The sequence below is a fragment of the Panulirus ornatus genome, chromosome 56, assembly GCF_036320965.1.
Source record: "Panulirus ornatus isolate Po-2019 chromosome 56, ASM3632096v1, whole genome shotgun sequence".
Lineage (NCBI taxonomy): Eukaryota > Metazoa > Arthropoda > Malacostraca > Decapoda > Palinuridae > Panulirus > Panulirus ornatus.
This window is the reverse complement of record NC_092279.1, coordinates 27,127,634-27,140,295: the sequence shown is the minus strand read 5'-3', so window position 1 is coordinate 27,140,295 and position 12,662 is coordinate 27,127,634. Positions and strand designations below refer to the sequence as shown.

General features: G+C 42.9%; 1 protein-coding gene across 1 annotated transcript in view; it reads left to right on the top strand.

The window, feature by feature from the left end:
* The window catches only part of LOC139766039 (spatacsin), a 526,943-nt gene that overhangs the window by 448,652 nt on the left and 65,629 nt on the right, over positions 1-12,662 (top strand). Inside the window, exon 28 of the mRNA XM_071694164.1 lies at positions 837-991. Coding sequence (XP_071550265.1) covers positions 837-991 — 155 coding nt within the window. The remainder of the gene's footprint in view (positions 1-836; positions 992-12,662) is intronic.

Genomic DNA, 12,662 nt, shown 5'->3' with positions numbered 1-12,662 from the left:
GATGTGGTATACCGGGGTTGACGTGCTGTCAGTGGATTGAATCAAGGCATGTGAAGCGTCTGGGGTAAACCATGGAAAGCTGTGTAGGTATGTATATTTGCGTGTGTGGACGTATGTATATACATGTGTACATGTGTATGGGGGGGGGGTTGGGCCATTTCTTTCGTCTGTTTCCTTGCGCTATCCCTGGGGATAGGGGAGAAAGAATACTTCCTACGCATTCCTCACGTGTCGTAGAAGGCGACTAAAGGGGAGGGAGCGGGGGGGCCAGAAACCCTCCCCTCCTTGTATTTTAACTTTCTAAAAGGGGAAACAGAAGAAGGAGTCACGCGGGGAGTGCTCATCCTCCTCAAAGGCTCAGATTGGGGTGTCTAAATGTGTGTGGATGTAACCAAGGTGAGAAAAAAGGAGAGATAGGTAGTATGTTTGAGGAAAGGGTTCAGCCCTTTGATTGCACATTCTCCCAACACAATCTCACGCACACACACACACATACACACACACACACACACACATTTCACTTTGATCTGATTCATTGTGTTCCATGCCTGCCTCTTATTTACATGAATGTTTAGGCCCCATTAACCCAAATTCTCCATCCTTCCATCTCCTTGTTCTCTTCTTTCCCTTCCTCCTTCTACATGTGACATATAGCTTTTCTTGGGCTTTCTTCACTCATTTCTTTCATCCTTTCCACATGTCCACACCATTTGAGCATATGCTGGTCACCTCTATCAGACTGTGTGTGCTTTCACTCCTTTCTCTTATGCTGTCATTACTTGATTTATAAATGTCTACCATTTACTTTGCTTTTAAAGGATATTTTTTTTCCCCAGGACCAGCAGCTTGTAACAGCTGTTGAATATAGTCGTCAAGCAGAGCTTGTTGCTTTGCAGACAGCATATGTCAGAAAGAGCACTTCAGGCTCAGCTCTAAGGCTCCTGAAGCTTACCCCAGAAGCAATCAATTATGTAACTACGAGACTTTTAAGGTAATGTCTTTAGAGCATTGATGAATTTTCTGTATCTGTTAGTATTGGTGGTAGTAGTAGTAGTAATAATAGTAGCCATGTAATTTTCTTAAGTTTTGGACTCCAACACCATGAATGTATATAATTTCTTTACCTTTGGATAAAACAGGATGGAGTAGTTTTTCCAACCATAGTTTTTAGATAACTAAAAAATTCATTTACAGCATGGTTTTCAAAGGCGTGGATCATGCCTTACAAACCTTGAATTTTATAAATCATTCAGTATCCATGATAAGACAAAAGCAATAATGTTATATTTTTAGACTTCCAGAAAGCACTTGACAAAGTCCCCAACATTAAATTGATGCATAAGTAGTGCCAGGAAACAGATGAAGAACGACCACATCTGCTCATGCTCACTCTGTAGCTCATTCTCTAGCACCACAACCACAGCTCCCTATCCATATTTAGGCTACACAGACCTTTCCATGGTTTACCCCAGACATTTCACATGCCCTGGTTCAGTCCATGATGGCACATCGACCCCAGTATACCACATCATTCCAGCTTACTCTATTCTGTGCACACCTTTCACCCTCCTGCATGTTCAAGCCCTGATCACTCAGTATCTTTTTCACTCCATCCTTCCATCTCCAATTTGGATTTCTGGCTCTCCTTGTTACATCTACTTCAGACACATACAGTAAAACCTTGATTTAATGGACTAATGGGGTGAAGGGGTGTTCGTTAATGCCAAAAGTTCGTTAAATCTAATGTAACCTATTTCTGTTCCACATTTAAGTTCACACACTTTCTTTTAACTCCTCTATCGCTGTAGGGTTTAGTGTGTGGCATGATAGTTGGGCTATGGGCATCTGCCAGCTTGAGAACATTCACCAGTCAGTTGGAGGCACCAGTCACTTGAGGCAGGAGTCAGACTGAGATAGAGGTGATGCCACCCCTCTCCTGTGAAAGGATACTTCTTTATAATAAAGTGAGGACAGACTACCTGCTTTCATTGCACCTCATACATGGCGCAGTGAGTAAGATTTGAACCTATGCGGGGAAAATCCCAAGTTATTGCAAGGCTGCTCTCCTTCCTCAGGAGATTGGGTGCACCGAAGGAAATTGCCTCAGACTGGGGAACCAATCTGTACACAGAGGAGATGGAAGCTTTCTAAAAAAGAATGGGGAATTATTGCGTCCATCTCCTCAGCCGACTTCCCCAAGTCTTAAGGATGCACTGAAGCAGTGGTAAAGACAGCCAAACAGGTGTTAGGGGAACATGGATGTTAGAGATAGCCTGCGCAACATCCCCCATAAGAGAGGGAGATAAGTCACCCGCACAGCTAGTAGCAAGAAGACAGTTGGTAAATGGTGTCCCAGCAGTTGCGAGATGGTGTCCTGGTGCCCCGGCAACATTATCTGATAAAGTGGTGATGGAGAACTGCTCTGCGAAACAGGGAGCAGGTCATAGCAGAAAGCCAGGCTCACACGCAGGGCGACCCAGCAGGTAATGCTGCTTCGGTGCCCCTGCTGTCTGTGGGTACCCTTGCCTGTGTGCAGGACGTCGCTTCAAAGTTGTGGGCCAGGTCAGGCTTGGTAATGGAGGTGAAGCTGCATACACAGTACTCAGTGAAACTGGATGGCAGTGGCCGCCTGTCTTAGTGAAACTGAAGTCAACAAGCTCCATGGGTTTTGCCAATTCCCACAACACCCAGGGGTCAAGGGGAATACCCACTTGTGGCAACACCCAGCCTTAGGCAGCAGCACTCTCGCCATGTGAGACTGCCCTGCACTCTTGTAAGATTATGTTTGTGGTAGCTCCTGTGAAGCGTGAGCACACTGATTATGTCATTTTTGTTCTGCTTGCATGTAAAGGAAGTGTACTGTTGTTGAGCAGTGATTTGTGTATATATTTGCCTTATGCCTTGTCAAATTTTAATTTCATTCTTTTTTTCTTGTTTTTAGTTTTATTTTTGTTTTTGTTGCAAGAAAATGTCACATTTAGCTACCAAAATCTTGTGGGGGTGTAGGGTTTTAGTGTATGGTATGAAAGTTAGGCAGTGGGCTCTTGGCATTGTGGGAACGCTAGCCGAGCTGTTAGAAGAGTCAGACAGATTGAAGTGATGCCACCCCTCTCCTGTAAAAGGATACTTCTTTATGATAAAGTGAGGACAACCTACTTACTTTCGTACATCTCTTACAATCACTTGATGCCATTTTGATTTGTAAGGATTGCAGAATTATTTGATTAATGAAGGCACAGTTCTGAAATAACAGAAACACTCTGTATGCGGCCTGACCACACAATAGCTTTAGGCAAAATGAGTCTGCCCCATGCTACCAAAAGCAAGTGTGATATGAAATGCACATGGTGCAGCATTTGAGATTTTTATATTTTTTTCATTTTTTTATTATTATTGATTAATGTACTGTATTGTTAGTTATCCTTTAAATCCAGAAGCTGTTATATGGGGTCCATTAAATTGAGAGTTTGCTGCATATCCTCTGTCAACTTTTCCTCATTTATTCTCTCCACGTCCACACCATTGCAACTTATCCTCTTTTGCTCTCAACCACACCTTTTTTTTTATTCCCAAACATCTCTTATTCTTTCGTAACATTCTTGATCAAACCACGTCACGAGAATATATTGTCCTCATACATCTCATTTCCAACACATCCACCCTGCTCTGCACAACCCTGTCTATAGCTCATGCCTCACAACCATATGTTTCTTCAAGCACACCTATTTTTATATATATAACATCCTTTCTTCCCACACATTCTTCATTGCCCCCTCCCCACCCTATGACTCACTTCTGCGTCCACAGCTCCATTCACTGCCACGTCCACTCCCAGATAGCCAAAACACTTCACCTTCTCCAATTTTTCTTCATTCAAACTTTACATCCCAACTGACCCTCAACCATGCTGAACCTAATAAACTTGCTTTTATTCACATTCACTTCCTAGTTTCTCCTTTCACACACTCTTCCAAACTCAGTCATCATCCTCTGCAGTTGCTTGCTCAAATCAGCCACCAGAGCTGTATCATCAGCAAACAACAGCTGACTCACTTCCCAGGCCCTCTCATCCCCAAGAGACTGTATACTCACCTCTCTCTCCGAGCTTTGCCTGTGTTTTTAAAACTGGAAAAAATTTAGCATCAAAGGTGTAGATGAACATCTTACAAGAAAGACTAGGGAATGAATGAATGACTTAGAAGATGATTGAACCAAAACTCTTTGGTGTATCATTTTCAGAAAAAGAATACTGAGAGCAATCTAGATTTGCAGCTGATCACTATGGATTTTAAACCCTCGACTACAGCTAAGATAGAGCAAAGACAGAAAATAACTGCATGGGCTGGTTGGGGCAGTGAAGAGTGTTTTATCGCTAAATCTTTATCCAATCAGCTTCAGCAACAGGGCTGTACAGGTGAATCATTCTTTTAACATTATCCATTCAGCTTCAGCAACAGGGCTGTACAGGTGAATCATTCCTTTAATATTATCCAGTCATCTCTGACAACAGGGCTACCATGCTTCCAAAACATAACTGATTTGCAAACATATTTGACAGTATCTGTGATCATCCTCTGCAAGACTTGACATATTAACTACTTTTCCTCACCATAGTTAGGTAGCATCAAGAGCTTATGAATAGTAGCTTCATTTACTCACATCCACTTTCTTGCTGTCACATATGGTATAATGCACAAAATCCAAAGCCCACCATCTGCAGCCAAGCCTCACATGCTATTTCATGGCTTACCATGACCATTTCACATGACAGGAGTTACCAGGCTCCACCTGCAAGAGATTACACCATGGGTGAAAAGTCACCTTAAGCAAGTCTCTATTATTGGAGGTACATTCTCATCAGAAAACTTTTTATTGTACAGGAGTCTACATTTCCATGCGACTGGAAGTAGTGCATCCTTGGGCTGCAGGAGCCTTTACAAAGAGGTCATAGGTAACATCAGGAATCATATTGAAATTGGTCTTTGGGTAATTATAGATTATTCATTTATTTATTATACTTGATTGCTGTTTCCCACATCAGCGAGTTAGTTCTAGGAAACACAGGAAGAACAGCCAATCCACTCACATGCACATATATATATTATTTTTTTAATTTTTATTTTACTTTGTCGCTGTTTCCCGCATTAGTGAGGTATCGCAAGGAAACAGACGAAAGAATGGCTCAACCCACCCACATACACATGTATGTACATACACATCCACACACGCAAATATACATACCTATACATCTCAACGTATACATATATATACACACATAGACATATACATATATACACATGTACATAATTCATATTGTCTGCCTTTATTCATTCCCATCGCCACCCCGCCACACATGAAATAACAACCCCCTCCCCCCACAGGTGCGCGAGGTAGTGCTAGGAAAAGACAACAAAGGCCACATTCGTTCACACTCAGTCTCTAGCTGTCATGTATAATGCACCGAAACCACAGCTCCCTTTCCACATCCAGGCCCCACAGAACTTTTCATGGTTTACCCCAGATGCTTCACATACCCTGGTTCAATCCATTGACAGCACGTCGACCCCGCTATACCACATTGTTCTAGTTCACTCTGTTCCTTGCACACCTTTCACCCTCATGCATGTTCAGGCCCCGATCACTCAAAATCTTTTTCACTCCATCTTTCCACCTCCAATTTGGTCACCCACTTCTACTTGTTCCCTCCACCTCTGACACATATATCCTCTTTGTCAATCCTTCCTCACTCATTCTCTCCATGTGACCAAACCATTTCAAAACACCCTCTTCTGCTCTCTCACCCACACTCTTTTTATTACCACGCACTCTCTTTTACCCTATTATTACTTACTCGATCAAACCACCTCACACCGCATATTGTCCTCAAACATCTCATTTCCAGCACATCCACCCTCTTCCACACAACTGTATCTATAGCCCATGCCTCGCAACCATATAACATTGTTGGAACCACTATTCCTTCAAACATACCTATTTTTGCTTCCTGAGATAATCTTCTCGACTTCCACACATTCTTCAACGCTCCCAACTTTCGCCCCCTCCCCACCCTGTGATTCACTTCCGCTTCCATGGTTCCCTCCGCTGCCAAATCCACTCCCAGATATCTAAAACACTTCACTTCCTCCAGTTTTTCTCCATTCAAACTTACCTCCCAATTGACTTGTCCCTCAACCCTACTTTACCTAATAATCTTGCTCTTAATCACATTTACTCTCAGCTTTCTTCTTTCACACACTTTACCAAACTTAGTCACCAGCTTCTGCAGTTTCTCACCTGAATCAGCCACTAGCGCTGTATCATCAGCGAACAACAACTGACTCACTTCCCAAGCTCTCTCATCCACAACAGACTGCATACTTGCCCCTTTTTCCAAAACTCATGCATTCACCTCCCCAACAACCCCATCCATAAACAACCATGGAGACGTCACACACCCCTGCCGCAAACCAACATTCACTGAGAACCAATCACTTTCCTCGCTTCCTACACATACACATGCCTTATATCCTCGATAAAAACTTTTCACTGCTTCTAACAACTTGCCTCCCATACCATATATTCTTAATACCTTCCACAGAGCATCTCTATCAACTGTATCATATGCCTTCTCCAGATCCATAAATGCTGCATACAAATCCATTTGCTTTTCTATGTATTTCTCACATACGATCTTCAAACCAAACACCTGATCCACACATCCTCAGCCACTTCTAAAACCACACTGCTCTTCCTCAATCTGATGCTCTGTACATGCCTTCACCCTCTCAATCAATACCCTGCCATATAATTTCCCAGGAATACTCAACAGACTTATACCTCTGTAATTTGAGCACTCACTTTTATCCCCTTTGCTGGATTTCATCTTCTGCAAAGCTTTCACTACCTCTTCTCTGTTTACCGAATCATTCTCTCTAACCCTCTCACTTTGCACACCACCTCGACCAAAACACTTTATCATCAAACACATTCAACAAACCTTCAAAATACTCACTCCATCTCCTTCTCACATCACCACTACTTGTTATCACCTCCCCATTAACCCCCTTCACTGATGTTCCTATTTGTTCCCTTGTCTTACGCACTTTATTTACCTACTTCCAAAACATCTGTTTATTTGCCCTAAAATTCAATGATACTCTCTCACCCCAACTCTCATTTGCCCTCTTTTTTGACACTTGCACCTTTCTCTTGATCTCCTGCCTCTTTATACATCTGCCAGTCATTTGCATTATTTTCCTGCAAAAATCATCCAAATGCCTCTCTCTTCTCTTTCACTAATAATCTTACTTCTCCATCCCACCACTCACTACCCTCTCTAATCTACCCACCTCCCATGCTTCTCATGCCACAAGCATCTTTTGCACAAGCCTTCACTGCTTCCCTAAATACATCCCATTCCTCCCCCACTCCCCTTGCGTCCTTTGTTCTCACCTTTTTCCATTCTGTACTCAGTCTCTCCTGGTACTTCCTCACACAAGTCTCCTTCCCAAGCTCACTTACTGTCACCACTCTCTTCACCCCAACATCCTCTCTTCATTTCTGAAAACCTCTCTCTCTCTCTCTCTCTCTCTCTCTCTCTCTCTCTCTCTCTCTCTCTCTCTCTCTCTCTCTCTCTGTCTCTCTCTCTCTGTCTCTGTCTCTCTCTCTCTCTCTCTCTCTCTCTCTCTCTCTCTCTCTCTCTCTCTCTCTCTCTCTCTCTCTCTCTCTCTCTCATACTTTGTCACTGTCTCCCAAGTTAGCGAGGTAACGCAAGGAGACAGATGAAAGAATGGCCCAACCCACCCACATACACATATATATACATACACATGCACACATATATACCTATACATCTCAGTGTATATATATATATGTATATATATATATATACAAGGTGAGAACAATGGAAGTAAGGGGAGTGGGGGAGGAATGGGATGTATTTAGGGAATCAGTGATGGGTTGCGCAAAAGATGCTTGTGGCATGAGAAGAGTGGGAGGTGGGTTGATTAGAAAGGGTAGTGAGTGGTGGGATGAAGAAGTAAGAGTATTAGTGAAAGAGAAGAGAGAGGCATTTGGACGATTTTTGCAGGGAAAAAATGCAATTGAGTGGGAGATGTATAAAAGAAAGAGACAGGAGGTCAAGAAAAAGGTGCAAGAGGTGAAAAAAAGGGCAAATGAGAGTTGGGGTGAGAGAGTATCATTAAATTTTAGGGAGAATAAAAAGATGTTCTGGAAGGAGGTAAATAAAGTGCGTAAGACAAGGGAGCAAATGGGAACTTCGGTGAAGGGCGCAAGTGGGGAGGTGATAACAAGTAGTGGTGATGTGAGAAGGAGATGGAGTGAGTATTTTGAAGGTTTGTTGAATGTGTTTGATGATATAGTGGCAGATATAGGGTGTTTTGGTCGAGGTGGTGTGCAAAGTGAGAGGGTTAGGGAAAATGATTTGGTAAACAGAGAAGAGGTAGTGAAAGCTTTGCGGAAGATGAAAGCCGGCAAGGCAGCGGGTTTGGATGGTATTGCAGTGGAATTTATTAAAAAAGGGGGTGACTGTATTGTTGACTGGTTGGTAAGGTTATTTAATGTATGTATGACTCATGGTGAGGTGCCTGAGGATTGGCGGAATGCGTGCATAGTGCCATTGTACAAAGGCAAAGGGGATAAGAGTGAGTGCTCAAATTACAGAGGTATAAGTTTGTTGAGTATTCCTGGTAAATTATATGGGAGGGTATTGATTGAGAGGGTGAAGGCATGTACAGAGCATCAGATTGGGGAAGAGCAGTGTGGTTTCAGAAGTGGTAGAGGATGTGTGGATCAGGTGTTTGCTTTGAAGAATGTATGTGAGAAATACTTAGAAAAGCAAATGGATTTGTATGTAGCATTTATGGATCTGGAGAAGGCATATGATAGAGTTGATAGAGATGCTCTGTGGAAGGTATTAAGAATATATGGTGTGGGAGGAAAGTTGTTAGAAGCAGTGAAAAGTTTTTATCGAGGATGTAAGGCATGTGTACGTGTAGGAAGAGAGGAAAGTGATTTGGTAAACAGAGAAGAGGTAGTGAAAGCTTTGCGGAAGATGAAAGTCGGCAAGGCAGCGGGTTTGGATGGTATTGCAGTGGAATTTATTAAAAAAGGGGGTGACTGTATTGTTGACTGGTTGGTAAGGTTATTTAATGTATGTATGACTCATGGTGAGGTGCCTGAGGATTGGCGGAATGCGTGCATAGTGCCATTGTACAAAGGCAAAGGGGATAAGAGTGAGTGCTCAAATTACAGAGGTATAAGTTTGTTGAGTATTCCTGGTAAATTATATGGGAGGGTATTGATTGAGAGGGTGAAGGCATGTACAGAGCATCAGATTGGGGAAGAGCAGTGTGGTTTCAGAAGTGGTAGAGGATGTGTGGATCAGGTGTTTGCTTTGAAGAATGTATGTGAGAAATACTTAGAAAAGCAAATGGATTTGTATGTAGCATTTATGGATCTGGAGAAGGCATATGATAGAGTTGATAGAGATGCTCTGTGGAAGGTATTAAGAATATATGGTGTGGGAGGAAAGTTGTTAGAAGCAGTGAAAAGTTTTTATCGAGGATGTAAGGCATGTGTACGTGTAGGAAGAGAGGAAAGTGATTGGTTCTCAGTGAATGTAGGTTTGCGGCAGGGGTGTGTGATGTCTCCATGGTTGTTTAATTTGTTTATGGATGGGGTTGTTTGGGAGGTAAATGCAAGAGTTTTGGAAAGAGGGGCAAGTATGAAGTCTGTTGGGGATGAGAGAGCTTGGGAAGTGAGTCAGTTGTTGTTCGCTGATGATACAGCGCTGGTGGCTGATTCATGTGAGAAACTGCAGAAGCTGGTGACTGAGTTTGGAAAAGTGTGGAAGAAGAAAGTTAAGAGTAAATGTGAATAAGAGCAAGGTTATTAGGTACAGTAGGGTTGAGGGTCAAGTCAATTGGGAGGTGAGTTTGAATGGAGAAAAACTGGAGGAAGTGAAGTGTTTTAGATATCTGGGAGTGGATCTGGCAGCGGATGGAACCATGGAAGCGGAAGTGGATCATAGGGTGGGGGAGGGGGCGAAAATCCTGGGGGCCTTGAAGAATGTGTGGAAGTCGAGAACATTATCTCGGAAAGCAAAAATGGGTATGTTTGAAGGAATAGTGGTTCCAACAATGTTGTATGGTTGCGAGGCGTGGGCTATGGATAGAGTTGTGCGCCGGAGGATGGATGTGCTGGAAATGAGATGTTTGAGGACAATGTGTGGTGTGAGGTGGTTTGATCGAGTGAGTAACGTAAGGGTAAGAGAGATGTGTGGAAATAAAAAGAGCGTGGTTGAGAGAGCAGAAGAGGGTGTTTTGAAGTGGTTTGGGCACATGGAGAGGATGAGTGAGGAAAGATTGACCAAGAGGATATATGTGTCGGAGGTGGAGGGAACAAGGAGAAGAGGGAGACCAAATTGGAGGTGGAAAGATGGAGTGAAAAAGATTTTGTGTGATCAGGGCCTGAACATGCAGGAGGGTGAAAGGAGGGCAAGGAATAGAGTGAATTGGAGCGATGTGGTATACCGGGGTTGACGTGCTGTCAGTGGATTGAAGCAGGGCATGTGAAGCGTCTGGGGTAAACCATGGAAAGCTGTGTAGGTATGTATATTTGCGTGTGTGGACGTATGTATATACATGTGTATGGGGGGGGGTTGGGCCATTTCTTTCGTCTGTTTCCTTGCGCTACCTCGCAAACGCGGGAGACAGCGACAAAGTATAATAAAAATAATATAATGTATATATCTTTCTCTTTTCTTTCAAACTATTCGCCATTTCCCGCATTAGCGAGGTAGCGTTAAGAACAGAGGACTGGGCCTTTGAGGGAATACCCTCACCTGGCCCAATTCTCTGTTCCTTCTTTTGAAAAAAAAAAAAAAAAAAACGAGAGGGGAGGATTTCCAGCCCCCCGCTCCCTCCCCTTTTAGTCGCCTTCTACGACACGCAGGGAATACGTGGGAAGTATTCTTAATCCATTATCCCCAGGGATAATATATATATATATATATATATATATATATATATATATATATATATATATATATATATATATATATATATGTATATATATATATATATACTCACACAGACATATACATATATACATATGTACACAATTCACACTGTCTGCCCTTATTCATTCCTTTCGCCACCCCACCACACATGTAATAACAACCCTATCCCCCCGCATGTCGCACGAGGTAGCGCCAGGAAAAGACAACAAAGGCCACATTCGTTCACACTCAGTCTCTAGCTGTCATGTATAATGCTCTGAAACCAGAGCTCCTTTTCCATATCCAGGCCCCACAAAACTTTCCATGGTTTACCCCAGACGCTTCACATGTCCTGGTTCAATCCATTGACAGCACATCGACCCCGGTATACCACATCGTTCCAATTCTCTCTATTCCTTGCACGCCTTTCACACTCCTGCACGTTCAGGCCCCGATCACTCAAAATCTTTTTCACTCCATCTTTCCACCTCCAATTTGGTCTCCCACTTCTTGTTCCCTCCACCTCTGACACATACATCCCCTTTGTCAATCTTTCCTCACTCATTCTCTCCATGTGACCAAACCATTTCAAAACACCCTCTTCTGCTCTCTCAACCACACTCTTTTTATTACTACACATCTCTCTTACCCTTTCATTACTTAATCAAACCACCTCACGCCACATATTGTCCTCAAACATCTCATTTCCAGCACATCCACCCTCCTCCGCACTACTCTATCTATAGCCCATGCCTTGCAACCATATGACATTGTTGGAACTACTATTCCTTCAAACATACCTATTTTTGCTTTCCAAGATAACATTCTTGACTTCCTCACATTTTTCAACGCTCCCAGAACTTTTGCCCCCTCCCCCACCCTATGATTCACTTCTACTTCCATGGTTCCATCCGCTGCCAAATCCACTCCCAGATATCTAAAACACTTCACTTCCTCCAGTTTTTCTCCATTCAAACTTACCTCCCAATTGACTTGACCCTCAACCCTACTTTACCTAATAACCTTGCTCTTATTCACATTTCCTCTTAACTTTCTTTTTTCACACACTTTACCAATCTCAGTCACAAGCTTCTGCAGTTTCTCACATGAATCAGCCACCAGCGCTGTATCATCAGCAAACAACAACTGACTCACTTCCCAAGCTCTCTCATCCCCAACAGAATGCATACTTGCCCCTCTTTCCAAAACTCTTGCATTCACCTCCCTAAGAACCCCATCCATAAACAAATTAAACAACCATGGACACATCACATACCCCTGCCGCAAACCTACATTCACTGAGAAACAATCACTTTCGTCTCTTCCTACACGTACACATGCCTTACATCCTCGTTAAAAACTTTTCACTGCTTCTAACAACTTGCCTCCCACACCATATATTCTTAGTACCTTCCACAGAGCATCTCTATCAACTCTATCATATGCTTTCTCCAGATCCATAAATGCTACATACAAATCCATTTGCTTTTCTAAGTATTTCTCACATACAGTCTTCAAAGCAACCACCTGACCACACATCCTCTACCACTTCTGAAACCACACTGCTCTTCCCCAATCTGATGCTCTGTACATGCCTTCACCCTCTCAATCAATACCCTCCCATATAATTTACCAGGAATAC